At 44.1% G+C, this 23,895-nt stretch overlaps 1 protein-coding gene across 1 annotated transcript in view; it reads left to right on the top strand.

Annotated features, from left to right (window-relative positions):
• Window positions 1–23,895, top strand: part of snx19b (sorting nexin 19b) — a gene marked incomplete at its 3' end in the record, with an annotated part of 130,309 nt that overhangs the window by 19,958 nt on the left and 86,456 nt on the right. Inside the window, exons 7-10 of the mRNA XM_084312035.1 lie at window positions 1,789–1,908; window positions 4,966–5,087; window positions 12,000–12,093; window positions 18,054–18,216. Of these exons, the coding sequence (XP_084168161.1) occupies window positions 1,789–1,908; window positions 4,966–5,087; window positions 12,000–12,093; window positions 18,054–18,216 (499 nt within the window). The remainder of the gene's footprint in view (window positions 1–1,788; window positions 1,909–4,965; window positions 5,088–11,999; window positions 12,094–18,053; window positions 18,217–23,895) is intronic.

Genomic DNA, 23,895 nt, shown 5'->3' with positions numbered 1-23,895 from the left:
CGTTTTTTTTTGTTTTTTTTTGTTGTTTTTTTGTGTTTGCGTTTTAGTTCGTTCGTTTTTTTGCGTTTTTGTTTTAGTCACATGGTGTGTGAGTCTAGTGTTCAGGTCACATGGTGTGTGAGTCTAGTGTTATTTCTTTTGCGTTTTCGTTTTAGTTAGTTCATTTTTTTGCATTATTTTTTTTCGTTCGTTTTTTTTTTTTTTTTTTTTGCATTATTTTTTTTCGTTCGTTTTCGTTTTTGTTCATAACTTTTTTTGCATTCGTTTTTTTCCGTTCGTTTTAGTTCGTTCTTTTTTTTGCGTTCGTTTTTTTGCGTTTTCGTTTTAGTTTGTTCATTTTTTTGCTTTTTTTTTTTTTGCTTTTTCGTTTTAGTTCGTTAGTTTTTTGCGTTAGTTTTTTGCGTTTCCTTTTTTTTGCGTTAGTTTTTTTGCGTTTTTGTTTTAGTTAGTACATTTTTTTGCATTCTTTTTTTGCGTTCGTTTTCGTTTTAGTTCGTTCATTTTTTCTTTTTTGCGTTTTTGTTTTAGTTCGTTCTTTTTTAGCGTTTTTGTTTTAGTTCGTTCGTTTTTTGCGTTTTCGTTTTTTTGCGTTAGTTTTTTTGCGTTAGTTTTTTTGCGTTTTCGTTTTAGTTAGTTCATTTTTGGCGTTCTTTTTTTTGTTCGTTTTTTTGTGTTCTTTTTTTGCATTCTTTTTTTGCGTTTGTTTTCGTTTTAGTTCGTTTGTTTTTTTGTGTTTTTTTTTGTTTTTTTTTGTTGTTTTTTTGTGTTTGCGTTTTAGTTCGTTCGTTTTTTTGCGTTTTTGTTTTAGTCACATGGTGTGTGAGTCTAGTGTTCAGGTCACATGGTGTGTGAGTCTAGTGTTCAGGTCACATGGTGTGTGAGTCTAGTGTTATTTCTTTTGCGTTTTCGTTTTAGTTAGTTCATTTTTTTGCATTATTTTTTTTCGTTCGTTTTTTTGTGTTTTTTTTTTTTGCATTATTTTTTTTCGTTCGTTTTCGTTTTTGTTCATAACTTTTTTTGCATTCGTTTTTTTCCGTTCGTTTTAGTTCGTTCTTTTTTTTGCGTTCGTTTTTTTGCGTTTTCGTTTTAGTTTGTTCATTTTTTTGCTTTTTTTTTTTTGCTTTTTCGTTTTAGTTCGTTAGTTTTTTGCGTTAGTTTTTTGCGTTTCCTTTTTTTTGCGTTAGTTTTTTTGCGTTTTTGTTTTAGTTAGTTCATTTTTTTGCATTCTTTTTTTGTGTTCGTTTTCGTTTTAGTTCGTTCATTTTTTCTTTTTTGCGTTTTTGTTTTAGTTCGTTCTTTTTTAGCGTTTTTGTTTTAGTTCGTTCGTTTTTTGCGTTTTCGTTTTTTTGCGTTAGTTTTTTTGCGTTTTCGTTTTAGTTAGTTCATTTTTTGCGTTCTTTTTTTTGTTCGTTTTTTTGTGTTCTTTTTTTGCATTCTTTTTTTGCGTTTGTTTTCGTTTTAGTTCGTTTGTTTTTTTGTGTTTTTGTTTTAGTCACATGGTGTGTGAGTCTAGTGTTCAGGTCACATGGTCAGGTCACATGGTCTGTGAGTGAATGGGTAAAAATGTGAGCAAAATTGTACAGTGCTTTGGATACAAGTACCATATAAATGCACAATTTATTCAGCCTGTGCAACGAGGAACAGCATTATACTCTCAGTACGATGCCTTTTAATAGAAAAACAATCGGTTAATCTGACGTAGGTTTGTAGGTTGTTTTATTTGAGATGGTGATCTAAAGGCTCAGAGGTATTTATTGAGGATATCTAACCAGCAACTCTCTCTTTCAGCAACTCTGTGCTATTCCTGAGAGCGCCAACAGTGAGGAGATGCAGGAGTTTCTCGCTCTCAACACGGACGCTAGAATTGCTTTTGTCAAGAAGCCTTTCATTGTGTCACGCATAGACAAGGTATGAATGTGTCATTAATTATATTCTGTTTCACTATGTTGTCGGATCGGTTTTGTACAGGATGCTTAATCGTTATAAGACACGCTTTGAGCACCGACGTTTTCAGTTTAGGGAGCATTTATGAAGTAGATGTTTTTAGGGTCTCCTTTGGTTTAAAGGTGCATTTTGGTTCTAAGTATTTTAAGACTCTTAAGATCACAGATCACACAATAACCTTTCTTCACAAATAAGGCTACAGTATGTAAAACCATTTTAGGAGCAGGAAATACACTATTGGAACTTGTTCAAAAACGGAAAAATCACATACCGTAATTCCTCTAATAGTAACCCCGGCTTGTATTTGTTTCAACTGTAGCGGATACCAGGCTTGTATTAGGAGGAGGCATGTATAAGAGAGAGGCCTATATTTCTAATTTTCAAACAGATCATAATGAATAAATCAACATTTTGTGTCAGTTTGAACCCAGTAAAATGTACTGGGTTCATTTATTGAAACCAAGTACTGTATGAAATACGGTAGTAAACAGTGCAATTACAGGTGGTCAAAAAAAGTTAAATAAAGTAAAATAGTGCAATCACAATACTGGTATAATAATAATAACTTCGTTTTATACAATTCTGAGGTAGGCTTACTCTTGGTAAACATTAACACCATACCATTATATGGTATTTACTGCACAGCCAGGCCAGCATATAACAACAATAACAAAATATATTGCCTATGGTAAATCCGTTGAGGGAAATACCGTAATTCCTCTAATATACATGAAACCCGGCTTGTATTAGGAGGCCGGCTTATAATTGCTTAGCTCAACAGCGCACCCGGTCATTAATAGAGACCCGGTTTTTAATTGAATACCGGTTACTATTAGAGGAATTACGGTATATCATCAAATCATCAAACCTTTGTTTGAATCTGGAAGACATTTGCGGCCCTGATTTACAACAATGTCGAGTGCACACGGTTCAAATAAACAAAATCAAAAGTAGTAATACAACAAGATAAAAACAAAGATAAAAACAAAGACAATCAGATAAAAAAAAAGATAAAACAAAGAAAATCAGCTAAAACACAAGATAAAAACTATGAACCAGCTATTACACGAGATAAAAACCAAGAGAATCAGCTAAAACGCAAGATAAAAATGATAAAAGATATGATGAATCATCTAAAACAGTTCCAGATTGATATCCAGTGGTTTGTGTTCATACATGTAGGTTGGCAGAGTATCATACATGTAGGTTGGCAGAGTATCATACATGTAGGTTGGCAGAGTATCGGTCTTTAAGTTGGGTTGAAGGATGTTCACGAGTCGGTAGCGTTGAAGGAAAAGCCAGGCTGGTTTTTTATACGGGCCACCAGGGAGTTTTAAAGCGAGGCAACATCACGTACATTACAGTAGCGCTTTATGTCTGCATCACCCGTTGGAAAAACAAACCTCACGGAAATGTCCTGTTTCCAAAGTCTTGTTTTTCAGGATCCAATCCGTCAACACTGGTTTGAGTTTAGAAAACAAAGTCCCTAGGATTTATAACGTCATTTTGACAACATTTTGACTACAATCCTGATGTGTGAAAACCATAAATATCATGCTATTTCCAATCCGTAGTATGAACATTTCTTGTGAAGATCAAATCTTGGTTTTATAAAGAAAATAATAATATATTGACCAGAAGTTATATTTCAATTAGACTCTACCTCATTGATGATTAATGATTCATTATAAACTCTGTGGTTAACTTGGGCTAATTCTAACCCTCTGAAACCCAACGATAGACACATGTCATGCTAGTTTACTGGGAGAGGAGCAGAACATGTTTACTGGGAGAGGAGCAGAACATGTTTACTGGGAGAGGAACATGTTTACTGGGAGAGGAGCAGAACATGTTTACTGGGAGAGGAGCAGCACATGTTTACTGGGAGAGGAACATGTTTACTGGGAGAGGAGCAGAACATGTTTACTGGGAGAGGAGCAGAACATGTTTACTGGGAGAGGAGCAGCACATGTTTACTGGGAGAGGAGCAGAACATGTTTACTGGGAGAGAGAGGAACATGTTTACTGGGAGAGGAGCAGAACTTGTTTACTGGGAGAGGAACATGTTTACTGGGAGAGGAGCAGAACATGTTTACTGGGAGAGGAGCAGAACATGTTTACTGGGAGAGGAACAGAACATGTTTACTGGGAGAGGAACAGAACATGTTTACTGGGAGAGGAGCAGAACATGTTTACTGGGAGAGAGAGGAACATGTTTACTGGGAGAGGAGCAGAACTTGTTTACTGGGAGAGGAGCAGCACATCAAACATGTGAATGAATGAATGAAAACTTTATTTAACAGATTGCAGAATGGGGTACAATACAGTACGGCTCAATGCACACAATTGTTAAGGGGATGCAGACCAGAGAAAGACTTTCGTCTTGTTTACATCAGGGTCCCCCATTTTCAATTCATAGGGACATTTATGACATACACAACATATGACATCATGACATGTATGGCATAGGGACATACATGACATACAGGTATATAGTACTGTTACATTTGTGACATATACGATATGCAAATATACAGTACTGTTACCCAGAGATCCTGACAGAATATATATACATACGGTGGGGAGGAGACTGTACATTAGGAGGGGGGGGGGGGGGGGGGGGGGAGAGAAATATACATGTCATGCTACTGTAGCTTACCGGGAGAGGAGTGGAATATCACTTCAAAGTTAAACATTCCTTCCTGTGACTCCTCTCCATCTCTAGTTGGTGAATATACATTAACCCTTTCACTGCGACAATACGTGAAGGTTAACCCTTTCACTGCCACACGACAAAGGCACTATTTTTGGTGTACTTTTCAGCAATAAACGTTGTTTCATATTCGGGCCAAAATATGTTATGATTAGGGATAGAATTAGAATTGGTTTCAGGTTGGGGTAAGGATTAAGGGTTAGGTATGTGGTGTTGACTTCTAAGCCAGTGGTTAGTGGTTAGGGAACGACGATAAACCGATACAATGTTCTCGTACACGTTTTAACGACAACACTGTGTTCATGCAGATGGTGGTGAACGCCATCGTGGACACGCTGAAGACGGCGTTCCCTCGCTCTGAGCCCCAGAGCCCCACGGACGACACCGAGGCAGAGGCGGAACCTGGGAAGTCATCCGACAAGAAGACCAAGTATGGCACCAGAGTTATTTATTTCTAGATAGATTTTTAACTGTTTCTCCATAAGGCTAGTAGACGGTTGCTATGGGTCGGGGTCGCCATCATGGAGGATCACTTGCAGCTTATATCTATATAGGGATGCTCGATATTGGCTTTTTTACCGATATCCGATATACCGATATTGTCCAACTCTTAATTTCCGATACCGATATCAACCGATACCGATATATGCAGGGTTCCCCCCCCCAAAAAACATTACATATCTTTTGTCGTGGAATTAACACAACATTATGCATACTTTTGACAATAAATAAAATCAGAATCTGTTCTTACTTGCTTGCCTGGGTAAATAAAGGTTAAATAAATGTAAAAAAAAAATCATCCGATATCACATTTTTATGCCAATATCGGCCGATAATATCGGACATCCCTAAGTATAAGTCTTTATTTGTCATCAGATTAACACACACACACACACACACACACACACACACACACACACACACACACACACACACACACACACACACACACACACACACACACACACACACACACACACACACACACACACACACATGAACTTTCACTGATGAAATGTTCACTGCACCTCCCATCCCGTCATCCTTCCCCGATCTGTTGTGCATGTTTTTCCATTGGGTTTTTCACACAACAAGACAGTAAGGTAGTCTACACCCTCCCCAGAACAGTAGAGTCTACACCCTCCCCAGAACAGTAGAGTAGTCTACACCCTCCCCAGAACAGTAGGGTAGTCTACACCCTCCCCAGAACAGTAGGGTAGTCTACACCCTCCCCAGAACAGTAGGGTAGTCTACACCCTCCCCAGAACAGTAGAGTAGTCTACACCCTCCCCAGAACAGTAAGGTAGTCTACACCCTCCCCAGAACAGTAGGGTAGTCTACACCCTCCCCAGAACAGTAGGGTAGTCTACACCCTCCCCAGACTGACAGTAGAGTAGTCTACACCCTCCCCAGAACAGTAGTCTACACCCTCCCCAGAACAGTAGAGTAGTCTACACCCTCCAGACTTACAGTAAGGTAGTCTACACCCTCCCCAGAACAGTAAGGTAATCTACACCCTCCCCAGAACAGTAAGGTAGTCTACACCCTCCCCAGAACAGTAAGGTAGTCTACACCCTCCAGACTGACAGTAAGGTAGTCTACACCCTCCCCAGAACAGTAAGGTAGTCTACACCCTCCCCAGAACAGTAAGGTAGTCTACACCCTCCAGACTTACAGTAAGGTAGTCTACACCCTCCCCAGACTGACAGTAGAGTAGTCTACACCCTCCCCAGAACAGTAGAGTAGTCTACACCCTCCCCAGAACAGTAGAGTAGTCTACACCCTCCCCAGGACAGTAAGGTAGTCTACACCCTCCCCAGAACAGTAAGGTAGTCTACACCCTCCCCAGAACAGTAGAGTAGTCTACACCCTCCCCAGAACAGTAGGGTAGTCTACACCCTCCCCAGAACAGTAGAGTAGTCTACACCCTCCCCAGAACAGTAGAGTAGTCTACACCCTCCCCAGAACAGTAGAGTAGTCTACACCCTCCAGACAGACAGTAAGGTAGTCTACACCCTCCCCAGAACAGTAGAGTAGTCTACACCCTCCCCAGAACAGTAGAGTAGTCTACACCCTCCCCAGAACAGTAGAGTAGTCTACACCCTCCCCAGAACAGTAGAGTAGTCTACACCCTCCCCAGAACAGTAGAGTAGTCTACACCCTCCAGACAGACAGTAAGGTAGTCTACACCCTCCCCAGAACAGTAGAGTAGTCTACACCCTCCAGACAGACAGTAAGGTAGTCTACACCCTCCCCAGAACAGTAGAGTAGTCTACACCCTCCCCAGAACAGTAGAGTAGTCTACACCCTCCCCAGAACAGTAGAGTAGTCTACACCCTCCCCAGAACAGTAGAGTAGTCTACACCCTCCCCAGAACAGTAGAGTAGTCTACACCCTCCCCAGACTGACAGTAAGGTAGTCTACACCCTCCCCAGAACAGTAAGGTAGTCTACACCCTCCCCAGAACAGTAAGGTAGTCTACACCCTCCCCAGACTGACAGTAAGGTAGTCTACACCCTCCCAGAACAGTAAGGTAGTCTACACCCTCCCCAAACAGTAGAGTAGTCTACACCCTCCCCAGAACAGTAGGGTAGTCTACACCCTCCCCAGAACAGTAGGGTAGTCTACACCCTCCCAGAACAGTAGAGTAGTCTACACCCTCCCCAGGACAGTAAGGTAGTCTACACCCTCCCAGAACAGTAGAGTAGTCTACACCCTCCCCAGGACAGTAAGGTAGTCTACACCCTCCCCAGAACAGTAGGGTAGTCTACACCCTCCCCAGAACAGTAAGGTAGTCTACACCCTCCCCAGAACAGTAGGGTAGTCTACACCCTCTCCAGAACAGTAGGGTAGTCTACACCCTCCCCAGAACAGTAAGGTAGTCTACACCCTCCCCAGAACAGTAGGGTAGTCTACACCCTCTCCAGAACAGTAGGGTAGTCTACACCCATTGGCTCCATTATGCTGGCGAGGGATCTGATGAACATGGAAGTGATCGCGAGTTGGAAAGCAGCCTGGAATATATATTTACAGCAGCCAATAATCAATCAATAAACGCGATCGATATTTGGAATGGCGATCAGGAATTGGAATAATCTTTTTGGAGAACATCTGATCTAAGGTAAGGAGTCTATGTTACCAGTTTTAGGATAATCAGAGCTGTATTCACTGAGATAACAGCGTGTCCCGTATGTGTGTGTGTGTGATGTTGAGGAAATGAGGTAATCGATTTCTCAGCTCGCTTCTATAGCGTGCATAAGTACACATATACTATCGATAATCTAGCGTTTATTTGAAAACGATTCATAAATAGGCAGACAAATGACAACGTGTCTAGTGTATTCGAGAATATTCCAATAAATGCCGTTTATGCGGGAATCTTTCTATTTTCCCGAAATTTTCGAGAAAACAATAGCTTTTCGAAATGCTATAAAAAGGATATGAACCCATTTAAAAAAAAAAAAAAAAAAAAAAAAAAAAAAATCCGGTTAGACAATGTTGACTGCAAACAAGTCATTGATAAGCGACAGGGGCAGATTAGACACATAGCCATAATTTAAAACATAGATTATGCGTTTTTAACGCTAACATTGAAGTGGATGATGGCACTCAAGGACATTAATCAACGTTATGGCTGGCACTGAAAGTGTTAACCGTGGAGTTTGGGATTGCAAGGTTCGCACAAGGTCCTTAACACTTTGACTGCCATGAAACGTCTTTTCACGTCATTGCTGGCCATGCTCAAGTTGCCGGGGGACGCTGTACAGCGTCCTTATATCAATATTTCAAAAATCTGCGATCGGATTCATATGTCCCCTCCGCTGGCCTGAGATCCACCAGCAGGACCCACTGAGCTCTCTGGCGGTTCAGGAGCGCCATCTGGTGGCCGATCGGCGCAATCGCCAAACAGGATGTTGAATAGAGGTTGTCATGACGACCGTAGTACTTCCGGGCGCTCGCTATAGTTCATGGGACTCTGGCTCGTCACGCTACACGGTGATCGATTGGCAATAACTCGATAAACAACATGATTTGGACGTATATACCATTATACAAGCTGGAGATGGACCGGGTAAAAATATATCCCATAATGATAAGATTTCTACTCGACGATGATCGCCCAACGGCGCGCGGAGACTGGGGTGAGTTTCAGCGTGTAACGTTACCATCTTCGATACTAACTGCTATTATCAACATTTGACCCACATTAGATGATTGGTATAACGCTGCCCACGGAATTATAAACGCCCCCTCGCCCATCCGGTCAACATCAGATGACGTGTAGTAACTTCTAGAAGTACGTCTAGTTGGAATTTTTTATATCGCGCTGATTGCCATCAAACTGTATTTCATCATCAATATAATGCATTTGGGGCTATATATCACGTTCTGGAGAAAGCTGCAGAAAGAGATGAAAACATACTTATACATTAGACCATACTTTACTATGAATATGTGAATGAAAAAGTTTAACGTTGCTACACAATGAACAATACATATAGGACTTTGAATGGGCCCTAATAATGGCAATGTAGCAATAGAATTTAAAAAGTTATAGCCCTGCAAAGAAGGGGACTTTCTCCATAGACAAATAGCGCTGGCAATCTATGGTATATCATGAATTTAACCTTAGGCAACCAAAGTGTTAAAGTGCTTGATTAAAATTTTTTTAAAATCAACGTCTGGAATTCCTTGAAAACAGATTTTTTGCTTAAAGTCCAACCTTCATGTTGTATTTTTGTTCAATGAACAATGTGGACTAGGCCAACGGTGACTTTCATGAAGAAGGAAAAAAAAAGTATTGAAATTGACCCAGTTTTAGCGTTTTTATCAAACATTTTGTCTGCCCAACACAATCACCACGCACGTTGATATTTTAATCAATGGTTCATAACGTGCGCGTGTAATCGAAATGATGTCGTCACAACAGGTGCAGGGCACCAGGGGGCTCACCAGGGGGCGCTGAGAGTCACACACAGCTAGTGGCAGGCACTGCAGGCAGAGAGCCTTGCTACTACTAGCCGAATGAAAATGTATCTGTTTCACCTAACAACACTATTGCTCCGTGATCATAGCCATCCATCCAAAGCTAACCACTATTTGTAAAAGCCACAACCACGTTACCATATTTGTAATAATGTAAATCATTGTGTCGTTGTACATATTGTGTATACATTGTTAGAAGCTAACATAGCTTAGCTTGGTAGCTATTGTGCTAACAACATATCCTGACGTCCGGCTCGCTGGCCGGCAAGAACGCCCGACACAAAATGGTTCTCTCCTCTCTGTACACCCCCGTACCCTGCCGGGGAGCCCATGGACGCGACAACGGCGGCAGCCGTAGGGTGCTCGAGCCCGACTACTGTCAGCGACTTCGGGTTACTGAGAAGCGCTATATAAATTAAATTAATTATTATTATTATTAGTGGTACACGATAGCTATGAGCTAACTAACGCTACAGGCTCAAACACCCTACGGCCGCCGCTGTTGTCGCGTCCACAACCTCCCCGGCAGGACACCCGCACGAACAGGGGCACACAAAGAGGAGAGAACCACCCCAAATCGGGCACTCATGCCGGCCGACAAGCCGGACACCGCGGTAGCCCACTGTGATGCACCGAGTGGGCCACCATTGATCAACATGCAGCGACGTGTAGCTTGCATGATGCGTGTGCAGTGCTTTGCCACACAGGTCTGAGAAGAGGACCTGCACATGATTTTACTCGTTCCCCAAACTCCTCTACATGCCCCGATCTCAAATGGTTCACGACAGTAGACATAATGCTAACGTTAGCCAGCGCCATATATCGAGTAGTACTATGACCCGGACGGGCATAAGGCATACGTTTCCTGAAGTGACGTCACAGCCGTGCTAGCGTCTGATAAGCTTTTAGATTTGCTCGTGCATGTTATTCGTGCGTGGACCTTTTTAACCATTTCTGAGTGAAATTTCCGGCGTCAAATGGAAAAAGATAAATAATTAAATTAGATACCAATGATGTAAACTACCCATAATTGCAGAGTAGGGTTTAACCTGGAGGTTGGGCTTTAAAAGACCCAGGATGAGGGCAGCAGTGGCCTAAAGGTTAGAGAACCGGGTTTATGACCGGAAGGTTGCCGGTTCGATCCCCGGGACCGGCAGGAAAAATCTGGGCTCCCATACCCTTAACACCGACCGCTGAAGTGCCCTTGAGCAAGGCACCTAACCCCCAACTGCTCCAGTGGAGTTGCTCAGTGGCCAACGGTGTCAGACTGTGGTTGTACTGGGCAGCTCCCAGGTGTCAGACTGTGGTTGTACTGGGCGGCTCCCAGGTGTCAGACTGTGGTTGTACTGGGCAGCTCCCAGGTGTCAGACTGTGGTTGTACTGGGCAGCAGCTCCTAGTGGTCAGACTGTGGTTGTACTGGGCGGCTCCCAGGTGTCAGACTGTGGTTGTACTGGGCAGCTCCCAGGTGTCAGACTGTGGTTGTACTGGGCAGCTCCCAGGTGTCAGACTGTGGTTGTACTGGGCAGCTCCCAGGTGTCAGTCTGTGGTTGTACTGGGCGGCTCCCAGGTGTCAGACTGTGGTTGTACTGGGCAGCTCCCAGGTGTCAGACTGTGGTTGTACTGGGCAGCTCCCAGGTGTCAGACTGTGGTTGTACTGGGCAGCTCCCAGGTGTCAGACTGTGGTTGTACTGCGCAGCTCCCAGGTGTCAGACTGTGGTTGTACTGGGCAGCTCCCAGGTGTCAGACTGTGGTTGTACTGGGCAGCTCCCAGGTGTCAGACTGTGGTTGTACTGGGCAGCTCCCAGGTGTCAGACTGTGGTTGTACTGGGCAGCTCCCAGGTGGCAGACTGTGGTTGTACTGGGCGGCTCCCAGGTGTCAGACTGTGGTTGTACTGGGCAGCTCCCAGGTGTCAGACTGTGGTTGTACTGGGCAGCTCCCAGGTGGCAGACTGTGGTTGTACTGGGCAGCTCCCAGGTGTCAGACTGTGGTTGTACTGGGCAGCTCCCAGGTGTCAGACTGTGGTTGTACTGGGCAGCTCCCAGGTGTCAGACTGTGGTTGTACTGGGCAGCTCCCAGGTGTCAGACTGTGGTTGTACTGGGCAGCTCCCAGGTGGCAGACTGTGGTTGTACTGGGCGGCTCCCAGGTGTGAAGGGAACTGTGTGAATGTGAAGCAGGGCGTTCCTGAAAAAGAGCATCCGTGCTCAGAGAACCTACCCTGGGTAAATAAAGGTAAAAAATAAATGTCCTGGTAAATGAGTTTGATCGTCGTCTCTCAACCTCCACTGTAACGTGTCGCCCCTAACCCCCCTAACCCCCCTAACCCTAACCCCCCACTGTAACGTGTCGCCCCCAGGTCCCGCCTGAAGCTCTCCAGTAAAAACTCTTCCTTCATGAACGGCTCCGACATGAAGCCCCAGGTCCGGTTCTGCTGGGAGCCGAGCAGCACCGTAAGTAGCCCGCCGTCACGGGGAGGTGTAGTCTGACGTCACTTTAGTTTCCTATAGGGAGGTGTAGTCTGACGTCACTTTAGTTTCCTATAGGGCGGTGTAGTCTGACGTCACTGTAGTTTCCTATAGGGAGGTGTAGTCTGACGTCACTGTAGTTTCCTATAGGGAGGTGTAGTCTGACGTCACTGTAGTTTCCTCTAGGGAGGTGTAGTCTGACGTCACTTTAGTTTCCTATAGGGAGGTGTAGTCTGACGTCACTTTAGTTTCCTATAGGGATGTGTAGTCTGACGTCACTTTAGTTTCCTATAGGGAGGTGTAGTCTGACGTCACTTTAGTTTCCTATAGGGAGGTGTAGTCTGACGTCACTTTAGTTTCCTATAGGGAGGTGTAGTCTGACGTCACTTTAGTTTCCTATAGGGGGGTGTAGTCTGACGTCACTTTAGTTTCCTATAGGGAGGTGTAGTCTGACGTCACTGTAGTTTCCTATAGGGAGGCGTAGTCTGACGTCACTTTAGTTTCCTATAGGGAGGTGTAGTCTGACGTCACTTTAGTTTCCTATAGGGGGGTGTAGTCTGACGTCACTGTAGTTTCCTATAGGGAGGTGTAGTCTGACGTGACTTTAGTTTCCTATAGGGAGGTGTAGTCTGACGTCACTGTAGTTTCCTATAGGGAGGTGTAGTCTGACGTCACTTTAGTTTCCTATAGGGAGGTGTAGTCTGACTTCACTGTAGTTTCCTATAGGGAGGTGGAGTCTGACGTCACTGTAGTTTCCTATAGGGAGGTGTAGTCTGACGTCACTTTAGTTTCCTATAGGGAGGTGTAGTCTGACGTCACTTTAGTTTCCTATAAGGAGGTGTAGTCTGACGTCACTTTAGTTTCCTATAGGGAGGTGTAGTCTGACGTCACTTTAGTTTCCTATAGGGAGGTGTAGTCTGACGTCACTTTAGTTTCCTATATGGAGGCGTAGTCTGACGTCACTGTAGTTTCCTATAGGGAGGTGTAGTCTGACGTCACTTTAGTTTCCTATAGGGTGGTGTAGTCTGACGTCGCTTTAGTTTCCTATAGGGAGGTGTAGTCTGACGTCACTGTAGTTTCCTATAGGGAGGCGTAGTCTGACGTCACTTTAGTTTCCTATAGGGAGGCGTAGTCTGACGTCACTTTAGTTTCCTATAGGGAGGTGTAGTCTGACGTCACTGTAGTTTCCTGTAGGGAGGTGTAGTCCGACGTCACTGTAGTTTCCTATAGGGAGGTGTAGTCTGACGTCACTTTAGTTTCCTGTAGGGAGGTGTAGTCTGACGTCTCTTTAGTTTCCTATAGGGAGGTGTAGTCTGACGTCACTTTAGTTTCCTATAGGGAGGTGTAGTCTGACGTCACTTTAGTTTCCTATAGGGAGGTGTAGTCTGACGTCACTTTAGTTTCCTATAGGGAGGTGTAGTCTGACATCACTTTAGTTTCCTATAGGGAGGTGGAGTCTGACGTCACTGTAGTTTCCTATAGGGAGGTGTAGTCTGACGTCACTTTAGTTTCCTATAGGGAGGTGTAGTCTGACGTCACTTTAGTTTCCTATAGGGAGGTGGAGTCTGACGTCACTGTAGTTTCCTATAGGGAGGTGTAGTCTGACGTCACTTTAGTTTCCTATAGAGAGGTGTAGTCTGACGTCACTTTAGTTTCCTATAGGGAGGCGTAGTCTGACGTCACTTTAGTTTCCTATATGGAGGCGTAGTCTGACGTCACTTTAGTTTCCTATAGGGAGGTGTAGTCTGACATCACTTTAGTTTCCTATAGGGAGGTGGAGTCTGACGTCACTGTAGTTTCCTATAGGGAGGTGTAGTCTGACGTCACTTTAGTTTCCTATAGGGAGGTGTAGTCTGACGTCACTGTAGTTTCCTATAGGGAGGCGTAGTCTGACGTCACTTTAGTTTCCTATAGGGAGGCGTAGTCTGACGTCACTTTAGTTTCCTATAGGGAGGTGTAGTCTGACGTCACTTTAGTTTCCTATAGGGAGGTGTAGTCTGACTTCACTTTAGTTTCCTATAGGGAGGTGTAGTCTGACGTCACTTTAGTTTCCTATAGGGAGGTGTAGTCTGACGTCACTTTAGTTTCCTATAGGGAGGTGTAGTCTGACGTCACTTTAGTTTCCTATAGGGAGGTGTAGTCTGACGTCACTGTAGTTTCCTATAGGGAGGTGTAGTCTGACGTCACTGTAGTTTCCTATAGGGAGGTGTAGTCTGACGTCACTTTAGTTTCCTATAGGGAGGTGTAGTCTGACGTCACTGTAGTTTCCTATAGGGAGGTGTAGTCTGACGTCACTGTAGTTTCCTATAGGGAGGTGTAGTCTGACGTCACTGTAGTTTCCTATAGGGAGGTGTAGTCTGACGTCACTGTAGTTTCCTACAGGGAGGTGTAGTCTGACGTCACTTTAGTTTCCTATAGGGAGGTGTAGTCTGACGTCACTTTAGTTTCCTATAGGGAGGCGTAGTCTGACGTCACTTTAGTTTCCTCTAGGGGGGTGTAGTCTGACGTCACTGTAGTTTCCTATAGGGAGGTGTAGTCTGACGTCACTTTAGTTTCCTATAGGGAGGTGTAGTCTGACGTCACTTTAGTTTCCTATAGGGAGGTGTAGTCTGACGTCACTTTAGTTTCCTGTAGGGAGGTGTAGTCTGACGTCACTTTAGTTTCCTATAGGGAGGTGTAGTCTGACGTCACTTTAGTTTCCTATAGGGAGGTGTAGTCTGACGTCACTTTAGTTTCCTGTAGGGAGGTGTAGTCTGACGTCACTTTAGTTTCCTACAGGGAGGTGTAGTCTGACGTCACTTTAGTTTCCTATAGGGAGGTGTAGTCTGACGTCACTTTAGTTTCCTATAGGGAGGTGTAGTCTGACATCACTTTAGTTTCCTACAGGGAGGTGTAGTCTGACGTCACTGTAGTTTCCTATAGGGAGGTGTAGTCTGACGTCACTGTAGTTTCCTATAGGGAGGTGTAGTCTGACGTCACTTTAGTTTCCTATAGGGAGGTGTAGTCTGACGTCACTGTAGTTTCCTATAGGGAGGTGTAGTCTGACGTCACTTTAGTTTCCTGCGAGGTCCACCCGTATAGGGATTCATCATTGGGAAAATGTATTATCGGCTATTGTAACAATTCTGCCTCATGAACATTGGCAAGCTTTCAATTTTTTGCACAAAATTAGTTCCCTTCTATCACTAACATTATTGTTTAAGCATTTTTGGTTGAAATAAAGTTAGTTAAAAGGTTTTTTTCTTTGTCGTTAAAAAACAACTACACTTACCAGTAGAACGCCTGTCGTTCAGTGCTGTTGCCTAACGCACGTCACGGCCATTGTGCAGTTTCTCAGTGAACGAAAATATAAACGTTGTTATTTTGCTACTTTGACGATTAATTGTAAATAGTTTCATGTTGAGCTTTAGATTGTGGATGAATATTACACACAGAAAGGTACACGTGCCAATGTTTATGCTTTATTTGTTTTAAACGAGACGATTTAGAAATGTGTCCATTGAGAATACATTGCTATTTCAAGTGGGGTGGACCGCGCGGGAAACACCAATGACGTAACCACTACACCTCCCTATAGACCAGGAAGTAACCGCTACACCTCCCTATAGACCAGGAAGTAACCACTACACCTCCCTATAGACCAGGAAGTAACCACTACACCTCCCTATAGACCAGGAAGTAACCACTACACCTCCCTATAGACCAGGAAGTAACCACTACACCTCCCTATAGACCAGGAAGTAACCACTACACCTCCCTATAGACCAGGAAGTAACCACTACACCTCCCTATAGACCAGGAAGTAACCGCTACACCTCCCTATAGACCAGGAAGTAACCGCTACACCTCCCTATAGACCAGGAAGTAACCACTACACCTCCCTATAGACCAGGAAGTAACCACTACACCTCCCTATAGACCAGGAAGTAACCACTACACCTCCCTATAGACCAGGAAGTAACCACTACACCTCCCTATAGACCAGGATGTAACCACTACACCTCCCTATAGACCAGGAAGTAACCACTACACCTCCCTATAGACCAGGAAGTAACCACTACACCTCCCTATAGACCAGGAAGTAACCACTACACCTCCCTATAGACCAGGAAGTAACCACTACACCTCCCTATAGACCAGGAAGTAACCACTACACCTCCCTATAGACCAGGAAGTAACCACTACACCTCCCTATAGATCAGGAAGTAACCACTACACCTCCCTATAGACCAGGAAGTAACCACTACACCTCCCTATAGACCAGGAAGTAACCACTACACCTCCCTATAGACCAGGAAGTAACCACTACACCTCCCTATAGACCAGGAAGTAACCACTACACCTCCCTATAGACCAGGAAGTAACCACTACACCTCCCTATAGACCAGGAAGTAACCACTACACCTCCCTATAGACCAGGACGTAACCACTACACCTCCCTATAGACCAGGAAGTAACCACTACACCTCCCTATAGACCAGGAAGTAACCACTACACCTCCCTATAGACCAGGAAGTAACCACTACACCTCCCTATAGACCAGGAAGTAACCACTACACCTCCCTATACACCAGGAAGTAACCACTGCACCTCCCTATAGACCAGGAAGTAACCACTGCACCTCCCTATAGACCAGGAAGTAACCACTACACCTCCCTATAGACCAGGAAGTAACCACTACACCTCCCTATAGACCAGGAAGTAACCACTACACCTCCCTATAGATCAGGAAGTAACCACTACACCTCCCTATAGACCAGGAAGTAACCACTACACCTCCCTATAGACCAGGAAGTAACCACTACACCTCCCTATAGACCAGGAAGTAACCACTACACCTCCCTATAGACCAGGAAGTAACCACTACACCTCCCTATAGACCAGGAAGTAACCACTACACCTCCCTATAGACCAGGAAGTAACCACTACACCTCCCTATACACCAGGAAGTAACCACTACACCTCCCTATAGACCAGGAAGTAACCACTGCACCTCCCTATAGACCAGGAAGTAACCACTACACCTCCCTATAGACCAGGAAGTAACCACTACACCTCCCTATAGACCAGGAAGTAACCACTACACCTCCCTATAGATCAGGAAGTAACCACTACACCTCCCTATAGACCAGGAAGTAACCACTACACCTCCCTATAGACCAGGAAGTAACCACTACACCTCCCTATAGACCAGGAAGTAACCACTACACCTCCCTATAGACCAGGAAGTAACCAATACACCTCCCTATTGGGACTCTACTATGAAGAAGCCTGTTCTATTACTTAAAGGAACACGCCATCATTTTGGGAAATTAGCTCTCTCTCTCTCTCTCTCTGGAGAAGACGATAAGCAAATTTCCCAAAATGTTGGCGTGTTCCTTTAATAATGTCTCTTGTTTGAGTCATTTTCTTACGATCCACTAAAGCAGATATTCTTTTAGGTTGTTTTCTTTTCACTTATTCCCTCCAACACTCCAGCGGGCCGTTAATGTCCATCCAAGCGTCTCCAATCCCCCATTTCACTCAACTAGAATCACTCGGTGTTGACTGAAGGTCGTTCTTAAAGGTCCCCTCCACTCAACTTCTACAGTTAACTCCATGATTTTGACTATATTTGTCTGTATGTTATTTTTGCAAAACTTGTCACATTCTTGCTGGCTGTACAACAGTCATTCTGTCCCTATGCCATAAATGTCATGCATGTTGAGTATGTCATAAATGTCACTATGAATTGAAAATGGGGGACCCTGATGTAAACAAGACGAACGTCTTTCTCTGGTCTGCATCCCCTTAACAATTGTGTGTATTGAGCCGTACTGTACTGTACCCATTCTGCAATCTGTTAAATAAAGTTTTCATTCATTCATTCATTCAATACTTTGACCACATGTCGAGAGCATCAGTATATGAAGTCCGTCTCTTGCCGCTCGGTGTTCTACCACCAGGTGCTGAATGGCTGGTCCCTGGTGGACCTGGAGGCCTTCATCCTGGAACAGGAGCGCCTGGTGAGCAGAGCAGCGCTCCAGGACCCAGAGGAGGAGGAGGAGGAGGGGGGAGGCTGTCGCAGGAGCCCCAGGGGCCCCAGGGGAGTGGAGAGCCAGGAGCCTGGTAAGAACTAGGGCTCTGCTCTACATAAAAATAACAATAATAATAATAATAATAATAATAATAATAATAATAATAATAATAATAATAATAATAATAATAATAATAATAATAATAATAATAATAATAATACATTTAATTTGGTGGCGCCTTTCACAACACCCAAGGTCACCTTACAGATCATAGAAAAAAACACAGCAAGGCAGTTAAAAGTCGAGGTTAAAAATAAAACAAACAGGAAGTATAAAAACAGTGAAGTTAAAATAACAAACAAACAAACAAACAAACAGCAGGGGGTGTAGGACAGTGACAGAGGTTACATTGAATATGCGAGTTTGAACAGATGGGTTCTCAGTTGTGTGTGCCATTCAGAATTTAGCCAGACATAGCTACAACACACAGGGCTAGATCCACAAAGAATGGATTGCACGGTGCTAATTGCACCCGTACTTACAATTCATGATGAATTGAAAATGGGGGACCCTGATGTAAACAAGACGAAAGTCTTTCTCTGGTCTGCATCCCCTTAACAATTGTGTGTATTGAGCCGCACTGTATTGTACCCATTCTGCAATCTGTTAAATAAACCTTTCATTCAATCAATCACAGCGCAATGACCGCACCAGGCTCCCTGTTAGTCTGTTTACCCTGACACATCTGACCACAGGAGCCTCCCCGGGCTAGCTCGGCCTCCCGCTACTAAACACTAGAGATGTTCCGATACCATTTTTTCCTTTCCGATCCGATTCCGATACCTAAGCTTTGGGTATCGGCCGATACCGATACTTATCCGATACCAGTGCATACATAAAAAAAAAAAAAAATATTATATAAATTTTTTATAAATATATATATATTTTTTTTTTAACAAATACTGTTTTATATATACTGTTTTTTTAGTCATAACTAGAAAGTAATGGTATTTATTCAACAACAGGTGATTGTATAGATTTGTATTAGTATCATTAATCAATGAGTATGGGGCTTCAGCACTGCAGATATACCCTACTCCAATGATCCACACGGACATTATACGTTGCTGCACTCGCTACCCACTGGCTCTGCAGATATACCCTACTCAGTCTGTCTACAAGGCTCCGTTCAGTAGCAGTCGGATCTGTTTTGATTTTTGCACAATAAATATTCAACATTCTCTTTTGAGACTCCGCCTCAGACTCTTATCATTTGGCACTAAAAGCTAAACATTGTCGCCGATATGGCTGTCCGCAACATGTCATTAATTGTGTACGCGACGTGCAATTGTGCAATGACGACGTTACGTTAGCTAGCATGAGCTACCGGTATATGGGAAGACCATAGAAGACTGTAACGTTACTGGTGACATTGTGATTTAACTTGGAATACTCCTTTGCCAACTTGCTGTACTTTGCTTGCAGGTCTGCAGCCATTATTGCTGGATTATATGAATAGCCCCAACTTTAGCCAAGGTAATGTTAAATGTTAGCTTTCGGTTAGCCGTTCAATGCTAATAACACCAGCCACCAAGCGAACCCATGAGCTCGCCGTCAACACCGCTCTGTCGGGACGATGACATTTAAGAAAGTATCTGCTGTTAAAATGACAAATGGCATTGACACTTTAATAGATTAAGCACACGTTTGTTTTATAATGCTTACTCAACAGACCACAGTGTTGTTGATAAATTACGTCATATGGTATCGGAGCGCAGCATTAGAGGGTACTCGCCGATACCGATACCAGCATTTTAGCCAGTATCGGCGGCTTTTCCGATACCAGTATCGGTATCGGAACAACTCTACTAAACACCTGCCTCCCCAGGCTAGCTAGGCCTCCCGCTACTAAACATCTGCCTCCCCGGGCTAGCTAGGCCTCCCGCTACTAAACATCTGCCTCCCCAGGCTAGCTAGGCCTCCCGCTACTAAACATCTGCCTCCCCAGGCTAGCTAGGCCTCCCGCTACTAAACATCTGCCTCCCCAGGCTAGCTAGGCCTCCTGCTACTAAACATCTGCCTCCCCGGGCTAGCTAGGCCTCCCGCTACTAAACATCTGCCTCCCCGGGCTAGCTAGGCCTCCCGCTACTAAACATCTGCCTCCCCAGGCTAGCTAGGCCTCCCGCTACTAAACATCTGCCTCCCCAGGCTAGCTAGGCCTCCCGCTACTAAACACCTGCCTCCCCAGGCTAGCTAGGCCTCCTGCTACTAAACATCTGCCTCCCCAGGCTAGCTAGGCCTCCCGCTACTAAACATCTGCCTCCCCAGGCTAGCTAGGCCTCCCGCTACTAAACATCTGCCTCCCCAGGCTAGCTAGGCCTCCCGCTACTAAACATCTGCCTCCCCAGGCTAGCTAGGCCTCCCGCTACTAAACATCTGCCTCCCCAGGCTAGCTAGGCCTCCTGCTACTAAACATCTGCCTCCCCAGGCTAGCTAGGCCTCCCGCTACTAAACATCTGCCTCCCCAGGCTAGCTAGGCCTCCCGCTACTAAACATCTGCCTCCCCAGGCTAGCTCGGCCTCCCGCTACTAAACATCTGCCTCCCCAGGCTAGCTAGGCCTCCCGCTACTAAACATCTGCCTCCCCAGGCTAGCTAGGCCTCCCGCTACTAAACATCTGCCTCCCCAGGCTAGCTAGGCCTCCCGCTACTAAACATCTGCCTCCCCAGGCTAGCTAGGCCTCCCGCTACTAAACATCTGCCTCCCCAGGCTAGCTAGGCCTCCCGCTACTAAACATCTGCCTCCCCAGGCTAGCTAGGCCTCCCGCTACTAAACATCTGCCTCCCCAGGCTAGCTAGGCCTCCTGCTACTAAACATCTGCCTCCCCAGGCTAGCTAGGCCTCCCGCTACTAAACATCTGCCTCCCCAGGCTAGCTAGGCCTCCCGCTACTAAACATCTGCCTCCCCAGGCTAGCTCGGCCTCCCGCTACTAAACATCTGCCTCCCCAGGCTAGCTAGGCCTCCCGCTACTAAACATCTGCCTCCCCAGGCTAGCTAGGCCTCCCGCTACTAAACATCTGCCTCCCCAGGCTAGCTAGGCCTCCCGCTACTAAACATCTGCCTCCCCGGGCTAGCTAGGCCTCCTGCTACTAAACATCTGCCTCCCCAGGCTAGCTAGGCCTCCCGCTACTAAACACCTGCCTTCCCAGGCTAGCTAGGCCTCCCGCTACTAAACATCTGCCTCCCCAGGCTAGCTAGGCCTCCCGCTACTAAACATCTGCCTCCCCGGGCTAGCTAGTCCTCCCGCTAGGCCTGCGCAGGTCCCACATGTCAGACTCGGTCTGTTAAATGTTGACCCAGTAAGATCTCTTTGTTCCCCAGTCTGTGCTGAACTCTGAAGTTGGCATTAAAACGGAGGTCTTCGTCAAGCGGCGCCCTGACCGGCGCTGGCGACTCACAGACGGCCCGCGGTGTCGAGACGTGGAGAGAGACGTGGAGCGATGTGGACGCAGGCCTTCAGACTTCAGCTCAGTCCGTCTTGTGGAGGCGCTGGAATAACAGATTCATGTCAAAACACTGATTCTATATCTTTGAAATGTCACTCAAATCTACTTTTGGAAGTCGGAAAATGATGTATTAAGCTGACGGTTCATATATATATATATATATATATATATATATATATATATATATATATATATATATATATATATATATATACATATATATTGTAAACATGTTCATAGAAGCCGAGGGACCCGGTCCCTTACCTACTGTATATTGACCTATGACCTCTAGCAACTTTACAAAAACGAACAAGAAAAGTCCTGTTTCTCAGTCAATGATATAGCTTAAGCGCCTTAACCCTTTCACTGCCACACAACAGGAGAAGGTTAACCCTTTACTATCACACAACCGACGGCGATGCTCCATCATTAGCTCCGCATCCGCTGTCGTGTGGCAGTGAAAGGGTTAATCATAGACGGTATTGCTGATCGGGTCTCAATTCAAATTATAAATAATTACAGTTGGAACTTTTAGAAAATAAACATGAACCACATTGTTCGGTACTTTGTCTTCATGTCTGTCTGCTTCCTGTTCCCTTTTACAGGATCAACTCACTGATGATATGATATGATATGATATGATATGATACGATATGATATGATATGATATGATATGATATGATATGATATGATATGATATGATATGATATGATACGATACGATACGATACGATATGATATGATACGATATGATATGATATGATATGATATGATATGATATGATATGATATGATATGATATGATACGATACGATACGATACGATACGATACGATATGATATGATATGATATGATATGATATATGATATGATATGATATGATATGATATGATATGATATGATATGATATGATATGATATGATATGATATGATATGATATGATATGATACGATACGATACGATACGATACGATACGATACGATACGATACGATACGATATGATACGATACGATATGCCTTTGGGGGGAATGCAGTTGTCATAGCAGCAGGGGGGAGGGGAGGTACAGGTATGGACAGGGTAATAGAAAGACGATACAATATATTGGTAATAAAATAGGTGATGGTAAATTTGAATATGAATTATAAAATAAAAGTGAACGGTAGACAGAAAGGTGCAGACGAGTGTCTCTGTATATACTGGTCATAATACACACTGTGTTAGAGTGCAGGGTTTAGGGTTTAGTGATTCTGTCTGTCTGTCTGCCTGTCTGCCTGCCTGCCTGTCTGTCTGTCTGTCTGTCTGTCTGTCTGTCTGTCTGTCTGTCTGTCTGTCTGTCTGTCTGTCTGTCTGTCTGTCTGTCTGTCTGTCTGTCTGTCTGTCTGTCTGTCTGTCTGTCTGTCTGTCTGTCTGTCTGTCTGTCTGTCCGTCCGTCCGTCCGTCCGTCCGTCCGTCCGTCCGTCCGTCCGTCCGTCCGTCCACCTGTCTCTTGGTTCCATTCCTCATCTGTCACGATTAATTACAATCAAGTTCTTCCATATTGGGATCATTGTCTCTCCTGTCAGCCAGAGCCCATGTTTTGTAGGCTGTCGTTGCCGTGGTGACAGCGGCGTGCTGTGGTTGGCTGTCGTTGCCGTGGTGACAGCGGCGTGCTGTGGTTGGCTGTCGTTGCCGTGGTGACAGCGGCACGCTGTGGTTGGCTGGTGGAAAGGCCACAAGAATGTGACTCTGTGACCGCAGTGAAGTGTTAATATTCTGTCACCTTATTTCACTCCACATTCTGAAACCAAGACGACGTCACTCATTATGACATTATGATTATGTTTGTTATTTTTATAATCCCCCGTGAAAGCCGCTTTAGTCTTGATGATGTGTTTACCTTTGTTGATTAGAAACATTAGCATTTCTTTCTTAACCAGCGTCTGTCAGGAGGAAATAAAGGGGCACTTGACCAAGTCCTTTCACAGTAACAAGGTCCTGCATGATAATAATACTAATAATAATAATAATAATAATAATAATAATAATAATAATAAAATAATAATAAAATAATAATAATAATAATAATAATAATAATAATAATAATAATAATAATAATAATAATAATAATAATAATAATAATAATAATTAATAATAATAATAATAATAATAATAATAATAATAATAATAATAATAATAATAATAATAATAATAATAATAATAATAATAATAATAATACATCTATCTTATATAGTGCTTTTCCAGGTGCTCAAAGACGCTTTACATGGGCA

Source organism: Notolepis coatsorum (assembly GCF_963971535.1).
Source record: "Notolepis coatsorum genome assembly, chromosome: 1".
NCBI lineage: Eukaryota > Metazoa > Chordata > Actinopteri > Aulopiformes > Paralepididae > Notolepis > Notolepis coatsorum.
Note: the sequence above shows the minus strand (reverse complement) of the source record. Positions and strands in the feature narration are given on the sequence as shown.